This window comes from Osmerus mordax, unplaced genomic scaffold (assembly GCF_038355195.1).
Source record: "Osmerus mordax isolate fOsmMor3 unplaced genomic scaffold, fOsmMor3.pri Scaffold_122, whole genome shotgun sequence".
In the NCBI taxonomy this organism is placed as follows: domain Eukaryota; kingdom Metazoa; phylum Chordata; class Actinopteri; order Osmeriformes; family Osmeridae; genus Osmerus; species Osmerus mordax.
Window position 1 is genome coordinate 10,858 of NW_027120434.1, and position 21,652 is coordinate 32,509.

The 21,652-nt window shown below is 49.3% G+C and overlaps 5 protein-coding genes across 7 annotated transcripts; 3 read left to right on the forward strand and 2 right to left on the reverse strand.

The window, feature by feature from the left end:
• Nucleotides 1-637: 637 nt before the first annotated feature.
• Nucleotides 638-4,934, reverse strand: LOC136939119 (dol-P-Glc:Glc(2)Man(9)GlcNAc(2)-PP-Dol alpha-1,2-glucosyltransferase-like). Of its 2 annotated transcripts, XR_010875705.1 has the most exons (4): nucleotides 4,639-4,934; nucleotides 3,926-4,123; nucleotides 1,087-3,630; nucleotides 638-830 (listed from the first exon to the last, which is right to left on the reverse strand). XR_010875705.1 is itself a non-coding variant. In XM_067231981.1 (3 exons), exons 1-3 carry the CDS (start codon nucleotides 4,801-4,803, stop codon nucleotides 2,569-2,571), a joined length of 1,425 nt encoding a protein of 474 aa, XP_067088082.1. In that variant the 5' UTR covers nucleotides 4,804-4,934; the 3' UTR covers nucleotides 952-2,568. The 2 variants fall into 2 exon arrangements, 1 of the variants encoding a protein (XP_067088082.1); XM_067231981.1 differs by lacking the exon at nucleotides 638-830 and having other exon boundaries at nucleotides 952-3,630.
• A 360-nt stretch (nucleotides 4,935-5,294) lies between these two features.
• LOC136939121 (EKC/KEOPS complex subunit TPRKB-like) lies at nucleotides 5,295-6,970 on the forward strand. The gene is made up of 4 exons (XM_067231985.1): nucleotides 5,295-5,500; nucleotides 5,684-5,806; nucleotides 5,919-6,095; nucleotides 6,263-6,970. Exons 1-4 carry the CDS (start codon nucleotides 5,357-5,359, stop codon nucleotides 6,347-6,349), a joined length of 531 nt encoding a protein of 176 aa, XP_067088086.1. The 5' UTR covers nucleotides 5,295-5,356; the 3' UTR covers nucleotides 6,350-6,970.
• Nucleotides 6,971-7,048: 78 nt separating this feature from the next.
• Nucleotides 7,049-10,242, reverse strand: LOC136939122 (L-threonine ammonia-lyase-like). Its single transcript, XM_067231986.1, has 7 exons — nucleotides 10,172-10,242; nucleotides 9,105-9,274; nucleotides 8,830-9,011; nucleotides 8,466-8,596; nucleotides 7,869-8,017; nucleotides 7,669-7,758; nucleotides 7,049-7,569 (listed from the first exon to the last, which is right to left on the reverse strand). Exons 2-7 carry the CDS (start codon nucleotides 9,271-9,273, stop codon nucleotides 7,328-7,330), a joined length of 963 nt encoding a protein of 320 aa, XP_067088087.1. The 5' UTR covers nucleotide 9,274; nucleotides 10,172-10,242; the 3' UTR covers nucleotides 7,049-7,327.
• A 100-nt stretch (nucleotides 10,243-10,342) lies between these two features.
• On the forward strand, nucleotides 10,343-15,956 carry LOC136939120 (mitochondrial tRNA-specific 2-thiouridylase 1-like). 2 transcript variants are annotated; one of them, XM_067231983.1, is made up of 11 exons: nucleotides 10,343-10,507; nucleotides 10,653-10,818; nucleotides 10,933-11,039; nucleotides 11,230-11,352; nucleotides 11,508-11,680; nucleotides 11,975-12,028; nucleotides 12,242-12,308; nucleotides 12,630-12,730; nucleotides 13,031-13,175; nucleotides 13,850-13,932; nucleotides 15,121-15,956. In XM_067231983.1, exons 1-11 carry the CDS (start codon nucleotides 10,426-10,428, stop codon nucleotides 15,268-15,270), a joined length of 1,251 nt encoding a protein of 416 aa, XP_067088084.1. In that variant the 5' UTR covers nucleotides 10,343-10,425; the 3' UTR covers nucleotides 15,271-15,956. The 2 variants fall into 2 exon arrangements, with proteins under 2 accessions (XP_067088084.1, XP_067088085.1); XM_067231984.1 differs by having other exon boundaries at nucleotides 10,698-10,818.
• An 879-nt stretch (nucleotides 15,957-16,835) lies between these two features.
• Nucleotides 16,836-20,400, forward strand: LOC136939118 (cadherin EGF LAG seven-pass G-type receptor 1-like; the record flags this gene model as incomplete). The annotated part of the gene is made up of 1 exon (XM_067231980.1): nucleotides 16,836-20,400. A coding segment is annotated over exon 1 (3,523 nt), but the record flags the coding sequence as incomplete, so codon positions are not given.
• Nucleotides 20,401-21,652: the final 1,252 nt, after the last annotated feature.

The window sequence follows — 21,652 nt, forward strand, 5'->3', positions numbered from 1 at the left end:
AGAATTGACCTTTCAACTCCCTTCCCCCCACCCCCGAAGCCGTACAACTGCGGCTTTTTCTACACTGCTTTCGTCCTGATGTCACTTCCTGTCCATGCAGCAGGGTGTAGGAGTTTGCTAATGCACCTTCCTGTGCTGAAACTTGCTGACTAAGACTGAACCTTACTGGACCAGTCCTCACTAGCTGCTAGTTCTTAGTTCTCATGTGGTTATATACTGTATACGCTGTATACTGATAAGAATAGTTGGATGACAAATGCTGGTGCGGTGGCCTGCGGCCTGCTCCTCAGGGTTGGTGGTGGGGTTGGAGACACGGAGGGCTGCAGGAGAGAGGAGATGGAGTCTGACAAAGGTTTCGATTTTCAGTTTCAAGTGATTTTTTTTTCTCCAGTGATGGGAAATGCTGACACACCAGGTGACACACAGCTAACCACCACTGTTGCTGAGCAAACGCTCCGTGTCGAACGCACACACATGGAAAAACACAAACATGCAGAATGTACACACACACGCACACGAAATACGAATGTGCCACACAGGTGATTCTAGGTTTTAAAAATGGGGGTGCAAAGGGTAGTGATTATTATATTTTTTAATACTAGATCTTAAAATCTACAAATTAATTAAAGTACAACAAACCACGATAGAACATACAACTCTGACATCACTTAAAAATGTTCTAAAAACATTAAATCAGTTTTTTACATTAATTTGAAAATGTAAATGTTTTCATCCCAACAGTAAGGGGTGCAGCACCCCATACACCCGCGGTAAAATCGCCTATGGTGCCTCACACCAACAGAAGCACTGACGTGCGGGCCATTTAAACCCTTGTGTTATCTTCGTGTCATTCTGACCCATCAGTCATTGTGACCCACCGTCGTATTGCAACAACTTTACCGCATACAAAAACAAAGTGAAGCATTTTCTTTTAACCGTTGGGCTGTCTCAGACCCCCCACATTGCAAAGGTTAAAAGAAAATTATTTTTATTTGTTTTTGTATTGGGTAAAATTGGGTTAACACAACGATGGTTCGTTATGAACCTTTGGGTCATGTGACCCGAAGGCAGCACAAGGGTTAAGACAGGGAAATCCTCTGGTATTGTATCGCCACCTAGTGGTATTTAGGAGTCATTGAACATTAGACAAGAATCGTTTATTGCGGATCACTCGAACACCGGGCAGGTTCGGTCGCTGACGGGAAAATAACGGATAACAGTCAAAGAAAATAATAATAAAAAAAAATCAAACTAATTATAACAAACAGATTGGACCTGGCCGCAATAGTTGAGTAATACTGTCAAAGCAATACTGTCAAACTGAAAGAAATAGATCCAAATATGCGGTTAACGGGTAACACCCACACATTAATCAAGGGAGCGAAAGGCTGATATTTAGATGATTCAAATTGAAAGACCAAAAAAAATACTAATTGTGGCCTACATCACAACGTCACTTTTGACTGTCGTCACTAACGTCAACGTAAACACAGGTGACTAGTGCACGTGGCGTGCGCGAGCCACAGAAAGTCATCTCTCCAGTTAGAGGTGGAAACAATATTCAATGGAAGTGGACGCTTCACAAATCAAATGTAAACAAAACGGAAACCGGCCGTCAATTTGGAGACCCTGACCTCACTGGTGTTAAAAAAGAGCGTTGTCGTTATCGGTGTTTAAAGGTCTAAACCAGGACTTTCTCCAATCCATTGAAGGGCTGCCTCTTGTCGGTAGAACCGAAACTCAGCACACCTGATTCTGATGAGTAGCTGTTCTGTCGACGTTCCTTTGGAAACAAGGTTTCATCAAAGGCAAGTCGTCCGGGTCCTGTCTAGAAAAGGTTCTCTGGAGCGTTTGTAGTGTTCCCAACACATTAACAAATGGTTCCCCAAAGAATGTATTTCCTGTGAGAGAGCAGACTACCAAGTTATATATACGTATAATTATAATGTAGAACAATTTTTGGGTGTTTTTAAATGGCAAACTGAAGATTTATTGTAATTTGTTTTTAAAGCATTTTTTTTATTACAAAAACACACATTCCTGCCTTGTCTTATCACTGGTCAGTTTGGTCTCTGTCTCGGTTCTGAGCCCAGCTCTTCCAGACTCTCCTGGAGAGACCTTCCTGTTGGTTTCTGCTTCCACGCTAATCTATCACACCTGCTTCTAATGAGCTAGTTGATGTGTTGGATGAGGTTAGCTACAGCAGGGGTTGAGGGAAATACAGGAAGGTGGAGCTCTCCAGGGTCACAAGGATGTTGGGTATTGATTTTATTTATTTAAAGTTCCCTCACCAACCCCCAAAACAATTTGTATTAATTTTATCTCAAATCTTAATGTTGGTCATAAACTACCCTTCCTGTGCTAGTAGAACACAATTATTAAGCAATAAAAAAAGTAATGATCAGAGTCTATACAGTGTGACAGGAATCCTTCCATCCATCTGTTCCACAGGGAGGAGGAGTCAGTTCACCTCAACCAAACCCTGTTTCCCTGGAGACGGTCCTGTACCTCCACACCGGGTTCTGATTGGTCCTGAGCCCCAGCAAGGGGGCGGGACATGAAGCAGGTTCACCACATGAACCTCTGTACGTCTGAGCTGTTGGGCCAGTGGAAGGTGTTGTTGATGAAGAGGTAGAGCGTGGCGGCGTTGATCAGCGCGTGGAGGAAGAGCTCCAGCATGAGGCGGGGCAGGGAGGGGAGGGGCATGTGCAGGCGGAACATCAGGTAGGGGATGATGAAGTACCTGAACTCCAGCAGCTTCTGGGGCACACAGGAAGCCAGCAGGCAGGCCAGGAAGGCCAGGACCCAGAAGAGCGAGCGGGAGCGCAAGCAGTCTAGAAGGTTCCAGCCCGCGAACACGTAGGCGGGAACCAGGAGGAAGCGCACGGCCGCGTGCCTCTGGAACACACGCCGCCACACGTAGAAGGGGAAGTGCCTGTTGTCGGCCAGGAGGTACTTGTGTACGAAGGTGAACTTCCAGACGAGGAGCAGGGCCAGGCCGGACAGGAGCAGGTAGAGGAGGGGCCGCCTCCGCACGCTCTGCAGGAAGCGCAGAGCGCGGTGGTGACACAGCGACACGGGGAGGGAGAAGAAGAGAGCGAAGGACAGGAAGTAGAAGAGCTGGGGGAAGTTGAGGCACGCCTCGTGGCTCCCGCGGTCTCCCACGACGATGCCGTCGTTCAGAAGCACGAACGCCACGAAGAGGAGCGCCACGGCGCCATACGGCCACGCCACCATCAGCACGCCCCTCAGCTGGCGGGGCGAGGTCAGGAAGTCAAACAGGAAACGCATCACTCTCCTCGCCCCGCTGACAGACAGAGGGACCTGGGTGCCGGGCGACTTGTCGTCCTTCTTCTTGCTGTGTTCCGCCCTCCAGACCTCGTCCATCCTGTTCGCCACGAGCGTGCCAGCGCAGAACGCCACCCAGACGATGTTGGTCTGGCGGAAGAACACAGAGCACACTCCGAGGAGTGCCGAGGCGCCGTGGCAGCCGTACAGCGTCATGAGGTAGGCGAACAGGATGAAGAAAGTAGATCCGCCATCAGTGTAGTAGAGGAAGTTGAAGAAGTAGAGCACAGGGAAGGTGGAGAGCGACAGGGCTGACAGCACCCTGCGGGGTGCACCGTGCAGCTGGAACAACAACAACGACAACTAAATAAACAACACAAACACAGCAGGCAAAGGCACGGCTAGTTTACATGTAACATTTTCATACTTTAGCTTTTATCCAAAGCGACATAGAGCATAGAAGATCAAGAATCAAAAGTGCATTCTATAAAATTCTGATTCTGATGGTATTTTGGGACGTCAGTCAAGGAACTTATTTGGTTCTAAGGCAAGAACATACCCAACACTGACGATCGAATCTGATTTGGTGTTTCATGTATTTGTTTCCATATATTCTCTGGTTTCTAAACGTGGTTACCTTGTCCCTGAAGTGCAGCTTGCAGGTGAGAAGGTAGAGCAGGTAGAGGTTGCCGCAGTTGAAGAGCAGGTTGACGAAGCGGAGCATGGCAGTGGAACACACCACCTTCCCCGACAGGTCGGCCAGCCACACCATGGGCTTAATCACCCCTACTGTCACCAGGTAGAGACCTGGGAGAGTGGTGATCATGGGGTCCCACTGGAGAGGGAGGGGGGGAGAAGGGGGAGGTTGAGAGAAGGAAAGATTGTACTCGTTCAATGTGACTCAAGAGTAGCCTTATAGCGAACCAGAGAGCAGTATTCAGTCTGATTTCACCCGCCAGCAAACAAGCCTCACGCAGATAAATACCTAGTTGTATAAATGGGGCCAACTCTGTGGCTCTCAGTGCTGTGTGATGTTTAACAGGAGGATGAACGAAATAGGAAACTATAACGTATAGCTTGAGGAAAGCCCGCTGCATGACAGCAGAAGGCCTGTGGTAACAGATGCTACCGGAGTTAGTTAGCTAGGCCGATACTTTAGCTAGTCTGTCAACACAATGCTTTCAGGAACAAGGGCACTAATGATGGACTGATCTAGACAAGTCGGGGATGATGGGGCTTAGATGTAGGTTAAAAAAGGTCTTGCAATCTGTCGCGCCATTTCGAAGACTGTTAATCCGACGCACAGAGGGTGGCTATAGCAACAAGTAAAAACAGACACGAATACCGTACCTCGTTGAATTTCCCGTGACAGTATTTCTGGGCTTGTGGGACGTGGAATATCTCATCCATATACGGCTGTCTCTGCTCTCGGGTTATTTTGGAGAACAGCAGACAAGAAACCAAAAAGTTGGTGCTGCAAAGAGCTGTGAAAATGTACCCTTCGAATTTCTCCATAGTGAACGACGTAGCCTACTACAATCCGCCTCCAAATATCTAACGTTATCTTTTGCGATTCCGTGCACAATACATAATACTAACCTTCACATACTATTCTATAATTTAATTCGAGAAATTATAAAGCAGATGAAAGCAACTTCGCCCAGTCCACAGACGAACGGATGAGTTTTGATTTCGACTGCTGGCTGGTCCGTCAAAAGAAAATATTCCGAAGGGGAACGTTTACTGATATAACTTCCGTGCAAGCACAAAACATTTGCGTTTTTTTCCCAAATACGAACAAAACATCATTGGTATCAGTAATAACTATCGTGATACGATTATTCCGACTATGAATGTTCAGTATTAGAGTAAATGTTATTATAATGATATCTACATAATAAGTAACTTGTGACCGTTTCTCGTTGACCATTAATTCAAAAGCGGAACATTTCCAATGACGAGCTGTGCAACACTGTTACTGGTCCCCCTATTTTCTTGCTGGAAGTGTAGCGAAATGTTAGTCAGACGTTTATCGTCATTTCTCATAGTCGTTTTAGTTTTCTTTTGAATGATGCATTTATCTCAACAACTTGAGCTCTTTCCGGAGTTCACCGTGACTCAGTTACTTTTTAAAGATGTCAAAAACGCCGTAGAATTGAGAAAAAATGCAGTTGATGGACTAATCAAGGGTGCCTTGATAAACCCAACGATGGTAAGTTTTACAGGTAGATACCTAACAAGCTAGGTCACCTAGCAAGCTTAGGAATAATAATACAATAGTCATATTTTTAAGTTAAATTAACTTTGAAGTTAACGTTGCTATTTAAGTTGTTTAGGCATGTGATAATGACTTACTGTATGTTGATGTAGTTAACCTAAATGCCTCTATGCTTAGATTGTGGATCCGTTCCAAGTGCTCATAGCTACGAACAAGGCTGTTCACTTGCACAAGATCGGAAAGATGAAGACCAAGAGCTTGTATTCAGAAATCATTTTCAATCTTCTACCTACTAATGGTGTAAGTGTGTAGTGTACATCTATATAGTACATATTGCGTAAGCACAGCAATTGTCATTCTTGTATTGTTTTGTGTAACTGCAGGCCTTTCGTTCTGTCTCCTTTCTCTGTAGATCTCCGAGGCGTTTAAAAGGTTCGGTATCTCGGACAGAGACGAGTGCGTCCTCGTGGTGCTGGTGCACGAGGGGGAGGACGCACAGCTGCTAGCTGACGTGGTTGCCATGGTAGCAGGGCAGCAGATCCCCGTGGAGGACGTCTCCTCTCTGACAGACTCGGCCAAGATCAAGAAGGTTGGTGTGTCAGTGGGTAGCTAGCTGGACAGACGTTTCTGTGTTTGATCAATGAAGTATAAAATGGAATGATCAATTCAGAGACAAATTATGGTTCTGCCTTTTATCTCTCCCTCTTCTTTCCTCTTTCCTCCTCCTGTTCCTCTCCTCTCGCCTCCTCCCTCCAGCTCTACAAAGTCCCCCCCCAGGAGTGTGGTAGTCTACTGGACGCCGTTGTCTGCAGGATGGCAACTAAAGATGTTATGCAGAACTGACACCACAGCCGGGCTGCCCCACCCGCCCTGCTCCTGGAGATCTACCCCCCTGTAGGGCAACACCCAAACCCTGCTCCTGGAGATCTACCCCCCTGTAGGGCAACACCCAAACCCTGCTCCTGGAGATCTACCCCCCTGGAGGGCAACACTCAAACCCTGCTCCTGGAGATCTACCCCCCTGGAGGGCAACACTCAAACCCTGCTCCTGGAGATCTACCCCCCTGTAGGGCAACACCCAAACCCTGCTCCTGGAGATCTACCCCCCTGGAGGGCAACACTCAAACCCTGCTCCTGGAGATCTACCCCCCTGGAGGGTAACAGTCAAACCCTGCTCCTGGAGATCTACCCCCCCTGGAGGGTAACAATCAAACCCTGCTCCTGGAGATCTACCCCCCCCTGGTAAGGTGTTTCTCTAGGAGCAGGGTTGGAGGGTAAACCAACAGGAGGGTATCTCTCTGTAGCAACAATCAACATGTCCAGCACACCACATTGTGTATATGTGATCATTTGGACTTGGTCTGGTTCAATTCTACTTCATGCAGACGTGAAAAGGCTGGTCTCCATCAAAAATCTTGTTTCCAAATGTGACAAAAATAAACAGAATTTGTATTTTTTACCTTGTTCATATCTTTCTGTGTGAAGTGTATTTGGCTTCATTGGTCATGTGTTTTTCCCACAAGAAAACAAGATAACAGCTAATCAAGAGGATATGGAGATAATGCAATACAAAGTTTTATTAGTGTTAAATGAAAATTATATGAAAACTTCAAGAGTTCAAGAAAAGAGTCATTCATGCCTGCACCTTCACTGTCAAAAACTCTTGGTCAACAGAGACACTTGATTAGTGTCGCCCACTGATAGAAAGATGCTGAATCGGGCACCATGGGAGTGGACACAGAGCAGAATTAACCCCCAACTCTCTCACCATCTCATACTACATCGTACCAAACTGATCGGTGTCACTGTTGTCATGGTGACTCATCCAGGGAAGCTGGTGAGCTCCTCCCTGCCGATGTTCCCCCCACTGAGGATGACCGCCACCCTCCTCCCCTCCACGTCCGGGATCCTGTTGTTGACGATGGCGGCGAAGGCAGCAGATCCGGACGGCTCCACCACCAGCCCCGCCCCGTACAGGGCGGAGACAGCGGCCTTGATCTCCTCGTCAGTCACCAGGACGACCTCCTCCACGTAGCGCCGGCACAGCTCGTAGGGGAGGGCACCTGAGGGCCGCAGGTACACTCTAACCAAACACACCTGATCCATCTACGTGCAAGCGTGTTGGGTGAACTTGATTCGAGGTGTTTTGTCGGAAGACGCACCTGCGGAGGGTGGAGCTAGTCCTGAGGCGATGCTCCTGGCGTCCATCCCTACTGGCTTGTTCTCGATGAAGCTTCTGTACATGGTGCAGGCTGGACACACACACACGCACTGTACTAGACCAGTAAAGACTAGTATAGAGTGACTATAGACCAGTAGAGTTCAGCACCAGTAGAGACCAGTACAGTGAGGGCAGTCCTACCTCCTTCAGGCTCGACTCCGTAGACCCTGGTGGATCTGCAGCCGGACAGGCTGAGTGCCGTGGCCACGCCCGCCAGCAGGCCGCCGCCCCCACAGCACACTACCACCACCTCAGGAGCCGGCAGCTGCTCCAGCACCTCCAGACCTAGACTACACACCAGAGATGGCAAAAGTACACACATCCTTCACTCAAGTAGAAGTACAGATACTCATGTTTAAAAAGACTGGTAAACTGCTGATTACACTTTTTCACTCAAGTTAAAAGTAAAGAAGTGTGGGGCTCTGACATACTGAAGTAAGAAGTAGCCATTACTACTTCCTGTTGGAACTCACCTCATATGAAGAAACTAATTCAAAAAGACAATATAGATATGCAGCACATTTGCCAGGGATCCTTTTTGACAATTTAGAACATCTCCCTCTTATATGGCCACGGGTGATCAGGAATGTCTCTATTCTCAGTCATGTAATCCCTTTGTCTCGTCCGGAAAGTACTTTTTTCAGAAAATATTTTGTCAGCCCTTCAAAACTTTATTGTAGCTTTCTAAACTTTTTTCTTCAGTGAGCAACACACCCAGCAGTCAGAGTAGAGGGCTACCTGGCGTGTCCAGCCACCAGGTCCAGGTCATCGTAAGAGTGCAGGAAGGAAAAGTTGTCTTCCTGGACACATCGTTTCACCGCGCCCAGGAGACAGGAAGTAGGCACGCGCTCCACCTCCACGCCCAAACTCTGCAGGAAACAGGGCTGGTTACTGTGGTTACGATAGTGATTGTGTCTCTGCTACATGGATCCTCATCCTGACCTGTATGAGGGTGGATCTGGAGAGAGGGGCGGAGTCTGACCTGTATGAGGGTGGATCTGGAGAGAGGGGCGGAGTCTGACCTGTATGAGGGTGGATCTGGAGAGAGGGGCGGAGTCTGACCTGTATGAGGGTGGATCTGGAGAGAGGGGCGGAGTCTGACCTGTATGAGGGTGGATCTGGAGAGAGGGGCGGAGTCTGGCATCACTACCTTCCCCTGACTCCCGTAGTGTTTGGAGGCGTATGCAAACGACTTCCCATAATTCCCAGCTGACATGGTGACAAATTTGCCACCCGGTGGTCTCCTGGCAAACTGATTGGCCACCCCTCTGATCTTGAAAGAGCCTGTGAATCAAGATAGTTTTTTATCCAACTTGTCAAAAGTCAAAGCTGTTAACTTTGTTTAATCCGTGAAGCCCTCTGGGTATTGGATGTGACCTGTTCTCTGCATGTTCTCCAGCTTGATGTGTGCATGGCAGGGGATGGGGAGGGGCAGGGATGTCTGGGCCCAGGGGATCATGGGAGTGTGGAGGACTCCCAGGGGGCTGGACATCACTGTCTCCCTGGCCTCGAGCAGAAGCTGGAGGGTGACGTCCTCCACAGACATGCTGGGGGGAGAGGGAGGGAAGAGAGAGGAGAGGGGGGAGAGGAGAGGGAGAGAGAGAGAGGAGAGGGAGAGAGAGAGGAGAGGGGGGAGAGGAGAGGGAGGGGGGAGAGGGGGGAGAGGAGAGGGAGGGAGGGAGGAGAGGAGAGGGAGAGAGAGAGAGGAGAGGGGGGAGAGGAGAGGGAGGGAGGAGAGAGGAGAGGGAGGGAGGAGAGAGGAGAGGGGGGAGAGGGAGGGAGAGAGAGAGAGGAGAGGGGGGAGGAGAGAGGAGAGGGAGGGAGGAGAGGGGAGAGGGGGGAGAGGAGAGGGAGAGAGAGAGAGGAGAGGGAGAGGGAGGGAGGGAGGGAGGGAGGGAGGGAGGGAGGGAGGGAGGGAGGGAGGGAGGGAGGGAGGGAGGGAGGGAGGGAGGGAGGGAGGGAGGAGAGGAGAGGGAGAGAGAGAGAGGAGAGGAAGGAAAACAGTGAAAGAAGGAGAGGGAGGACAGAGAGAGAGGGGGGAGAAATATAGAGAGAGAGAGGATGGGGAGGGTTGAAGTGATCTGATGTGCAAAACCTTTTAGGCAATGTCTCACAGTCTGTCCCTTTAACAACATTCCATAAATTATTCAATAAAGTGCATTGAAAAATGCAAACCTGTAAAGTTACCATACTCGATGTAATGTTTACAAAAGTTAATTACGTATGTATAACTGAATAACAACGTAATGTGATGACATACCGTGCCAAGCCAAACCCTCAGAAAAAGTTCTGGCCACGTTGATTAACAACAAATCTTTAAACCGCAAACCTCTTTACAGGTTGTAAGATAACTTCTTGTCTGGATTGTGAATTTTTATTTAACCGTATTAAATTAGGTTTTACGTAAAATATTATGAATTTGGAAATGGATTATGCCCACTTACCTTGCCTTTGTTGCTTATTTGTGCAGAAGTCAACACCGCTGTGTTTATTTCAGTGTTACCGTGACTGAGAGACGACGGCAACATATGCCGGTACTATGTAACCCATTGTGACTTGTTTCCAGTCGAACATTATTTTGGAATGGACCAGTGTTAATATGGCTGCTTGTAGCTCTAAAAGTGAAGCGTTGTTATATAATATGTTGGAAAAACACCAGTAAATTTTCCTATTTTGGTAACAAAAAACTTCGAACAACATGGGTGTTTTGAGACATATCGTGTGCGCGATGTCGGGTGGAGTTGACAGTTCTGTCACGGCGCTTGTACTTAAGCGAAAAGGTAGGAAAGTCCATACCGTTAGCTAACTTATCACTTTTAAAATAGTACATATCATTCCGGTGTATAACATGACACCGTGTCCTTTAAAAAAATCAGTCGGTTGTCAGATAATATTGTCATGAGTAATGAGTGTTGTCATTCGAAGGTTACAATGTCACGGGCGTGTTCATGAAGAATTGGGACTCTTTAGATGAGAAGGGGGTGTGTAACTCGGAGAAAGACTGCGAAGACGCGTACAAGGTGTGCCAGGGCTTGGATATTCCCTTCCACCAGGTCTCCTATGTCAAGGAATACTGGCATGAAGTGTTCAGGTAAGCCTGACAGGGACGCACGGACTTGCTTAATCTTATCGTTTTATATATAGCTCTATTACGATACAGTTTTTTCTTTTCAGGTCTGAATACCTTTCGCCTTGTCCTTTTCAGCAAGCTCTTGAAGGAATATGAAAGAGGGCGGACCCCTAATCCAGACATACTCTGTAACAAGCATATTAAGTTCAACCACTTCTTCCAGTATGCCGTCAACTCTTTGGGTTTGTAATGAAGGTTGTGATGACACACACACAGACACACTAAACCCAGCTTTCACCCCAGATCGCTTTCTATGGAGATGTCAGTAACATCCCTTTTAACCATAAATATTCTTATGAAGGCAATCCAAGTTAGAACAGTTGAAAATGATTGAAAACACCGGCCTAAGAAGTCTGTTGTTTTCGTATCTAGGCGCTGACGCCATGGCGACGGGTCACTATGCCAGGACGTCGCAGGAAGATGACGAGGTGTTCCAGCAGAAACGCACGGCCCCGCTCACAACGCTCTTCAGAGATCGCTTCGAGATCAGACGACGTAAGACCAGAGCGTGTCATTTCCTGTTCTCTGTTACACCTCTCCTCTCTCCAGCTCTCCTCACTTCCCCCTAATGTTCTCATGCACTCATTCAGCAGACACTAGCCTTGATTAACACACCTGTGTCGTTCCTCGCACGCCCGTTTCCACGGCAGCGGTGAAGCTGCACCAGGGGGCGGACCTTGTGAAGGACCAGACGTTCTTCCTCAGCCAGATCTCCCAGGATGCTTTGCGGCGCACCGTGTTCCCGCTGGCTGGGCTCACCAAGGACTACGTGAAGAAGATGGCGGCCGAGGCGGGCTTCCAGCACGTTCTGAGGAAGAAGGAGGTAAGAGGGCTGGAGATGCTTCTGGAGCTCCTGCCAGTCATTCATCCTGCCACAGGGGGGCGACGCTGAGCCAGGATCTCATCATGCTGATGTAGTCAAAACTAAAAAGGACAGTTAATGTGTTGAGATTTTGGTTTGTGGAAAGCCTCAAATTTGTTGTGCCCACAATGTAGCTAAATGAGTGATAGGTTTATTTTTATTTTTCCCGGCACCATGCACAAGACAGAACACAAGAGCAGTAAACTAAAAACTGTAGGAAGTCAATTCTGAATCTAAACTGATGTGTATTTCCAGAGTATGGGAATCTGTTTCATCGGAGAGAGGAACTTTGAGGACTTCATTTTGGAGGTAAAGATTCATCACTCAATACTTCCTATGTGACTAGTATAGCCTACTATACTGTACTATACTACACTATACCATAACGTACTGCACTAAACTATACAGTACTCTACTTAAATGTGCTATCCTATACTATAAGATCATAGTAGGGGAAAATGATACACCTTTCAATACCAATAACAACATCTGTAAAGTGTCTAACTGTGTTTATAACATCAGTATCTGGAACCCAAGCCAGGGAACTTTGTCTCCATCGTGGACGGGAAGATCATGGGAGAACATAAAGGTAGAGATCAGAGAGAACATTCTAGAACAACACAACTTCCCGAGTAGAACCTTTTAACTTCCTGTGTTGAACGTCATAAAATAATATCCTCTCACCTCCATCTCCTCCCTCCCTCCCTCCCTCCCTCCCTCCCTCCCTCCCTCCCTCCCTCCCTCCCTCCCTCCCTCCCTCCCTCCCTCCCTCCCTCCCTCCCTCCCTCCCTCCCTCCCTCCCTCCCTCCCTCCCTCCCTCCCTCCCTCCCTCCCTCCCTCCCTCCCTCCCTCCCTCCCTCCCTCCCTCCCTCCCTCTCCTCCATCTCTTCCTCCCTCTCCTCCTCCCCAGGCTGGTTCACTCTGACCCTGGGGCAGAGAGCCAGGATAGGAGGGCAGAGAGACCCCTGGTTTGTGGTAGACAAGGACATCACTACTGGAGAGGTGTTTGTGGTGAGTAGAGGCAGTAGAGAGACAGGAGAGGAGAGGATTAATAGTAGAGAGAGAGCAGAGTAGATGCCAGTGGAATGAGGTAGAGTAAATTGAGAACAGTGGACAGTTGTAATAGTAAAATGAGAATAAAGTTGTGTGTAGTAGTAAAGTACACAGTAGATTACAGTAGAATAAAACTGTGAGCAGAATAACATTTTGATGAGAACAGCAGTGTCTTAATCCTGTCCTACTCTGTCACATCCTGTTGTGTATCTTGTAACGCATCGTCCAACCGCGTCTGACCTCTCTGTGACGTGCCAGGGTCCAACCACCAATCACCCGGCTCTGTTCCGGGACACGCTACGGACCGACCGATTCCATTGGATCACGGTGGACCCGCCCCCGGAACTGGTCCGGACACAGATGATGGAGTGTCACTTCCGCTTCCTGCACCAGATGCCCCTGAGTATGTCTCTCTGCTGAGTCTCTCTTACTGTCTGCTTATAACCAGCTAGAACTGCTTAGTGTGTCTCTCTGCTGAGTCTCTCTTACTGTCTGCTTATAACCAGCTAGACCTGCTTAGTATGTCTCTCTGCTGAGTCTCTCTTACTGTCTGCTTATAACCAGCTAGAACTGCTTAGTGTGTCTCTCTGCTGAGTCTCTCTTACTGTCTGCTTATAACCAGCTAGACCTGCTTAGTATGTCTCTCTGCTGAGTCTCTCTTACTGTCTGCTTATAACCAGCTAGAACTGCTATGATGCTAATGATGTTATGTTTGCATGTATAGATTGTCATAATGACAGTCGTGATGTGTTACATTAACAGTCAGAATAAGTCATAACCACAGTTGTAACTCCCCACAGTTGTGGGGGGTCAGATGGCTGAGCGGTTAGGGAGTCGGGCTATTAATCAGAAGGTTGTTGGTTCGATTCCTGGCCGTGCAAAATTACATTGTGTCCTTGGGCAAGGCACTTCACCTTACTTGCCTCGGGGGAATGTCCCTGTACTTAGTGTAAGTCGCTCTGGATAAGAGCGTCTGCTAAATGACTAAATGTAATAATAGTAACAGTGTGTTTAGATACCGTGTTTGGGTGGTGGTGCTGAGCTGGCGTGTGATTGGTGGATCCTGTGTGTCCTCAGTGCCCTGTACCGTCACCCTCAACATGGACGGCTCAGTCTGGATCATGCTGGCTCAACCAATGAGAGCCCTGACGCCAGGACAGGTACGTGCCACGCCCCCATCACCATGGAAACGCTCAGGTCACGCCCCTTATCCCCTCTGGGGGAAGTGTAGAAACTCAAAACAGAAAACAAGAAAGTTTGGATCTAAAACAGAAGGAGGAACACTTTCTCTGATGGTCGAACTGAACTGGATAATGGTTATGGTGTGTGTGTGTGTGTGTGTGTGTGTGTGGATGTTGTAGCTCTGCTAATCTGTTTCAAGTTGAGCTGTGTGTCCCACTGTGCTAGCTACTTTACTGGTGTTTTGTGTGTGTGTGTGCTACAGAGAGAGAGAGAGAGAGAGAGTGTGAGTGTGTGTAATAGAGAGAGTGTGAGAGAAAGAGAGTGTGAGTGTGTTTGTTTGCTACAGAGAGTGTGTAGGTGGGAAAGTGTGTTTGTGTCTGGCGTGTGTGTTTTTGATTGGTGTGTGTGTGTGTGTGTGGGGTCTCTGTCAGGTTTGCACTAGGCTCAGGTGTGTGTGTGTGTGTGTGGGGTCTCTGTCAGGTTTGCACTAGGCTCAGGTGTGTGTGTGTGTGTGTGTGTGTGTGTGTGTGTGTGGGGTCTCTGTCAGGTTTGCACTAGGCTCAGGTGTGTGTGTGTGTGTCAGGTGTGTGTGTGTGTCAGGTTTGCACTAGGCTCAGGTGTGTGTGTGTGTGTGTGTGTGTGTCAGGTTTGCACTAGGCTCAGTCACCAGACAAAGGGGCTCGTCCATGCTCGGATTAACTCTCTTTCTGGCTGCGCTATCCCATAACCCCCTGCTCCCAGAAACAATACAGCCTCGTTTATCAGACTCCCTCTGGGAACCCAGCCAGAACCCTGCCGTGTGTGCGTGTGTGTGTGTGTGTGTGTGTGTTTTAAGTGACAGAATGATTGTGTGTGTGTGTGTGTTTTAAGTGACAGAATGATTGTGTGTGTGTGTGTTTTAAGTGAGAGAATGATTGTGTGTGTGTGTGTGTTTTAAGTGACAGAATGATTGTGTGTGTGTGTGTGTGTTTTAAGTGACAGAATGATTGTGTGTGTGTGTGTGTGTGTGTGTGTGTGTGCACAGGCACAATTGACAAACTTTGGGCAGGCTCCAGAAGAGCATGAGGTCATCAACGGTCATGTCAGTCTTGTGTTTGTGTTCACATCCCAGTAGAAGCCTTTGCTTCCGCTAACTCAACTGGTGTGTATGTGTTTTATCCCCCCAGTTTGCGGTGCTGTACCGCGGGGACGAGTGTCTGGGCAGTGGGAAGATTGTGCGTCTGGGACCCAGTGAACACACCCTGCAGCTGGGCAGGGACAGGGCCAGGAAGGTGTACTCTGACACGGAGTACCACAGCCCAGAACCAGCCAGCTGAACCAGCCAGTTCCAGCAATCACCCCCCATCCTCCCTCAGGGGTTCTGCTGTTCCATTTGGGGTTCTAGACGATGAGATCCTTCAGAATCGTACTTGTAGAGGGCCAGAAAATAGAAAGAGAGAGAGAAGCATGCCTGAATCTGAACATGCAGTCAACCAGAGACATTAAACAATATTAAATTCATAGGAATGATGATATATCGTTACTAGTTATGATACAATGCATCTGCCTATTATGATATAATGATTTTATTGAGCTATGATATTATATTCTGTATTATTATCTAGATGTGAATTCAGGAAGAGGGTTGCAGTTTTATTCTCTGGTGCTAACACTTACACCTCTTCCTCTGTGGTATTAAGTGACTTTCAACTGTGTTCATATCTGGTAAGGGTGGGTGTCAAGTCAAAATCCTGTTTTCTAAATCCAGATATTTGTAAAATACCTTGATAATTTAGATTGAACTCTTCTGTTTATAAATCAAGTATATATAGATTTTTTTAATTTTGTGACAAGATTTTTGAAAGGAAAAATTATTCACGAACTATGGAACAGTGCCTTTTGGGTTTAACTGCTGGTTTTGGATGGAGACGTGCGTTATTTTGAACAAAAATATGCATTATGTACATAATGAACAATACTTTAAAACTGTAAATTAAGCACAATTGGATAAACATTGCACTGTTTTAATGACTTACGTAAACGTTGTATTTTTTCAGGCTCAAAGGCCTAATGCATCTCCGCAAGCGGTTCCCACCACAAGAGGGCGTTCTAGTTCAATTTATGCTAAGTTCACGCGCCACCTTACCCATGCTTGCGCGTGGATGACCGCCTGTGTCTGATTCCGTTTCTCCCGGGTCATTAGTTCGAATCGACGCTTTCATGGTCAAATCAATTTCACAATTTTTTTCCAATTCGGCCATAACGTATTTCGTCCAATATGATGAAGCAAACTCTTATGTTGTCTTAAATTTGATATGGAACGTTTTTGTTTCTAATAGAAGTGATAACTACGATGAGAACAAACGAGATACAATGATTGTCTTACAACTCACAATAATGTAAAAAGGACATAAAAAAAGACCAAATTTATCTGAATTTATCAACCTCAACACCGGAATAAATTGAAAAAATAAAACGTAAAACCTCACAGAACCTTAATAACAAAACTTTCAAACACAGAAGGAGCAAGTTTCAGTGATAGACTAACTTCTGTGACATGATAGACTCAATAGGGATGGCCGACGCGCAACGCATATTACATTGTAATGACAAAACACAGTGACTGCTACCGTCTTCTACCGACACTTCCCAATCTCCATGAGAAAGCCCCCCGCGAGAGATTCCCCGCCGCGGCCGCTCAGCGGGCTTATGGTAAGCAGTCTCAGAGGAGGCGAGACGCGGAGCCATTTTGTAGTCATTTAAAACTTGCCGTTGGATAATGCAGCTGCGCTCCTCGGATACTATGGATACACACAGTTTTTTTCCTCTTTAAAACTTCGCAATGGTGGTCAAAAGAGAGACCAGGAGTTGGGAGAAGGAAAGCTAATGATTTTTTGCGGAGGTGTGTTGGATTAATTTGAATGGAATTGAGAAGTTTTGAACCATGGAATCGTCCGTGTGTTGGATCTGGGTTGGTATTCTATTCAACGTGCCGCTGACGGGATGTTTCGAATTGCACCTTTCGGATACGTTACAACCGCGGACCGTTGTGGCCAATTTTTCGCTTGGGCCCGGTTGGACGTACAAAGTAGACAGGACTTTAACTCCTAAATACATTCAGAACTTTTTACAAGTGGAATGGCAAGAGGGAGTGATACGTTTATCCCAAAATGTGGACTGTGCGCGTGCACCAAGGAACCCGGTGCCCGTCTACCTCCGTGTTGGATCTGTATCACCTGGAAACTTCATGCTGACACGTTTCAATGTGTTTGTGCACGGGCAGGATTGTTTCATCAAATACAGACGAAAGAACATATTAGGTGAGCCAGACATTGACATCCATTATCTAACAGAACTAGATAATACTTCCTGTCTTCCTGCAGGTAGTTTGCTGTTGAATGTATCTAAATTGTTGCCGGCCTTTACGCGAAACGTTATATTTACTGCCTCTGAATGTTCAGGAAAATACCTAAAAGCGGTTTTTGCTCAAGGGAATTTGTTTTTGGGTCATGACTTTTGTTTGGAGCGTGGGGAACGGATCGCGCCGTCTCTGCGTTGTGCTTTGCGCGGTGACCGCGTCTCCGTGCGCGTGAGAGTGCAGATCGTGACATCGGAGAGACATGGATCTTTATCAGATGCCGTTCAGAGAATGCCTGACAAATGGAACCGCAGAAGACGCAGGAACGCCAACGCGTCCCCTCAGTTCCAGCTGCCCAACTATCAGGTGTCGGTCCCGGAGAACGAGGCAGCGGGAACCCGCGTTATCACTCTGAAGGCCGCAGACCCGGACGACGGGGAGGAGGGAAGGCTGGAGTACCGTATGGAGGCTTTGTTCGACAGCCGATCCAACGACTTTTTCCTCATAAACCCACAGACGGGAAGCATTACCACCGTCCAGGCGTTAGATAGAGAGATCAAAGACACCCACGTTTTTAAAGTAACGGTGACAGACAATGGTTCCCCCAGGCGCTCAGCCACGACTTACCTCACCGTCACGGTGAGCGACACAAACGATCACGGGCCTGTGTTTGAGCAAACCGAATACCGTGTTAGCATACGGGAGAACGTGGAAGTGGGCTTTGAAGTCATGACGATAAGAGCCACAGACGGAGACGCGCCCTCCAACGCCAACATGATCTACAAGATCGTCAACGGCGACGGGGTGAACGCCGTTTTCGAAATTGACCAGCGGAACGGTCTGGTGAGGATCCGAGAGCGGCCCGACCGAGAAACGATGTCCCAGTACCAGCTGATCGTGGAGGCTAATGACCAGGGGAAAGACCCCGGCCCACGGAGCGCCTCCGCCACCGTCAACATTTCCGTCGAAGATGAGAACGACAACTACCCGCAGTTCAGTGAGAAGCGCTACGTGGTCCAGGTGCCCGAGAACGTGGCCGTCAACACCAAGGTGACGCAGGTGGAGGCCAGCGACAAGGACGAGGGAAACAACGCCAAGGTCCACTACAGCATCATCAGCGGGAACGTGAAGGGCCAGTTCTACATCCACTCCCCCACGGGCGTCATCGACGTCATCAACCCCCTGGATTACGAGATGATCAGGGAGTATAACCTGCGGATCAAGGCGCAGGACGGAGGACGGCCCCCGTTGATTAACGGGACGGGGATGGTGGTGGTGCAGGTGGTGGATGTGAACGACAACGCGCCCATGTTCGTCAGCACGCCCTTCCAAGCCACCGTCCTGGAGAACGTTGCCGTGGGATACTCGGTGATCCACATCCAGGCCATCGACGCCGACTCGGGCGACAACGCCCGCCTGCACTACCGGCTGACGGACACCGGCCCCAGTTTCCCGTTCACCATCAACAACAGCACCGGGTGGATCACCGTGAGCGAGGAGCTGGACCGGGAGACCACAGAGTTCTACGCCTTCGGTGTGGAAGCGAGCGACCACGGCGTGCCGGTGATGTCGTCCTCGGCGGGCGTGAGCATCACGGTGCTCGACGTTAACGACAACGTCCCCACGTTCACGGAGAAGGTGTACGCCCTGAAGATCAACGAGGACGCCGTGGTGGGCACCAGCATCGCCACGCTGACCGCGGTGGATCGGGACGTGAACAGCGTGGTGACGTATCAGATCTCCAGCGGCAACACGCGGAACCGCTTCGCCATCACCAGCCAGAGCGGGGGGGGGCTGGTCACTCTGGCGCTGCCCCTCGACTACAAGCAGGAGCGTCAGTACGTCCTGACGGTCACCGCGTCTGACGGCACGCGCTCCGACACCGCGCAGGTCTTCATCAACGTCACGGACGCCAACACGCACCGGCCGGTGTTCCAGAGCGCCAACTACCAGGTGACCATCAGCGAGGACCGTCCAATCGGCTCCACCGTAGTCGTCATCAGCGCCACGGACGAGGACACGGGCGAGAACGCCAGGATCACCTACGTGATGGAGGACAACGTCCCCCAGTTCAAGATCGAACAGGACTCGGGCGCCATCACCACCCAGACGGAGATCGACTACGAGGTTCAGGCGTCGTACACGCTCGCCATCGTCGCCAGGGACAATGGTATCCCTCAGAAGTCGGACACGACGTACGTGGAGATCATCGTGCTGGATGCCAACGACAACGCTCCCCAGTTCCTGCGAGACGTGTACCAGGGGACCGTGTTCGAGGACGCGCCCGTCTACACCAGCGTCCTGCAGATCTCCGCCTCCGACAGAGACGCCGGCTCCAATGGCCGCCTGAGCTACACCTTCCAGGGAGGGGAGGACGGAGACGGGGATTTCTTTGTGGAACCGTACTCCGGAATCATCCGGACCGCCCGGAAACTGGACCGGGAGAACGTACCGGTCTACAGCCTCAAGGCGTATGCGGTGGACCGCGGGGTTCCCCAGTTGACAGCGGCGGTTGAGGTCCAGGTGTCGGTGCTGGACATCAACGACAACGCGCCGGTGTTCGAGAAGGACGAGCTGTTTGTGTACGTGGAGGAGAACAGCCCCGTGGGGTCCGTGGTGGCCCGGGTCAGTGCCAGCGACCCAGACGAGGGCACCAACGCCCAGATCATGTACCAGATCGTGGAGGGCAACGTCCCAGAGGTCTTCCAGCTGGACATCTTCAACGGGGACCTGACGGCTCTCGCCGACCTCGACTACGAGAGCAGGACGGAGTATGTTATCGTCGTCCAGGCAACATCGGCTCCGCTGGTCAGCCGGGCCACGGTCCACATCCGGCTGGTGGACGTGAACGACAACCCCCCCGTGCTGAAGGACTTCGAGATCATCTTCAACAACTACGTCACCAACAAGTCCAACAGCTTCCCCTCGGGGGTGATCGGCAGGGTGCCGGCCCGCGACCCGGACGTGTCCGACAAGCTGCAGTACAGCTTCCTGTCTGGGAACGAGCTCAGCCTGCTCCTGCTGAACCCGGAGACGGGAGACCTGAGACTCAGCAGAGACTTGGACAACAACAGACCCCTGGAGGCTCCCATGGTGGTGTCTGTCACAGGTAAGACCAGCCCAACCTCACCAACCTTAACCTAACTCTATCCAACTCAACCCAACCTAACATGACCCTATCAAACTTGACCCTAGCGAACCCTTCTCAATCCGACCCTACCCTCCCTCTTGTTCCCCCTCTCATCTCCATACTCCCATCCTCCTTGAAGCTGTAGATCTTCCAGGTTGCTCTGCTAGAATGGTCAGCGATGGGAAATTACACGAGCAAATAATTTTGAAGAAGCGAGTGCTGATTTAAACTGAGAGAAAAAGAGCAGAGATACAAGTTGTGGTTCTCCCTCAGGATGCAATATTCTGCTCCTTCTTCCTCTCATCTGCTACAGGAGTGGAATTCGCTGTTTGACACTGGGGAGAGATTTACATAGGTGGACTGTTTTCTCTCGCTGTATGTCTGACACAGCGAGTGTGGGTACACACTCTTTCTCCCTCTGTGTGTGTGTTGGTTTTCTGTCTGTGTGAGTTTGAGTGTGTGACAGGGCTCTCTCTCGCTGTGTGTGTGTGAGGGTGAGTGTGTTACAGTTTTAGTTCTCTGTGTCTCTTTACGAGTGTTTGCTCCGGGGTGTAGCTGTATCCGGTTCTCCAACTTTTCTGTTTGTGTGATAAATGCATTTCTGTGGTTGAGGGGAACGAAAGGTGCCACTTTAGCGACAGCAGCTCTTTCTGGTCCTAACCGAGGCCCTTTATGAAAGTGGAGAGTTTATGAAATGTGGTTTTGCGCCTGTCGTGAATGTATCAGCAGGGAGGAGGCATGTTAGAGGCTTAGCTCACGAGAGAAAAGAAGGGGAAAAAATCCTTTGAAAATCCTTTGAAGTGAAGCACTCCGTCATTTTAATGTGGCCCGTGTTCCTCGGCCTTACGTACACCTGGGACAGTGGAGAGAGAGGGGCACCAGGGGTGGAGAGAGATAGACACACACACACACAGGGGTGGAGAGAGAGGGGCACCAGGGGTGGAGAGAGATAGACACACACACAGGGGTGGAGAGAGAGGGGCACCAGGGGTGGAGAGAGATAGACACACACACAGGGGTGGAGAGAGAGGGAGAGCCTCTCACGGGCCCACAGAAATAGCCTTCCCCCTCGTCAGCGGTTCCTGACACGAACTGCAGTTTCTGCCGCTGTTTTGGAGGCGCCTAAAGAAGGACTGTCATTTTTGGGCCCGTGACAACATGCGGCTGAATTAAAGTCCCCCCCCCCCGAGGTAAAGATAATTTTTCAAAAGTCCTGGGGAGCTGAAGTAGT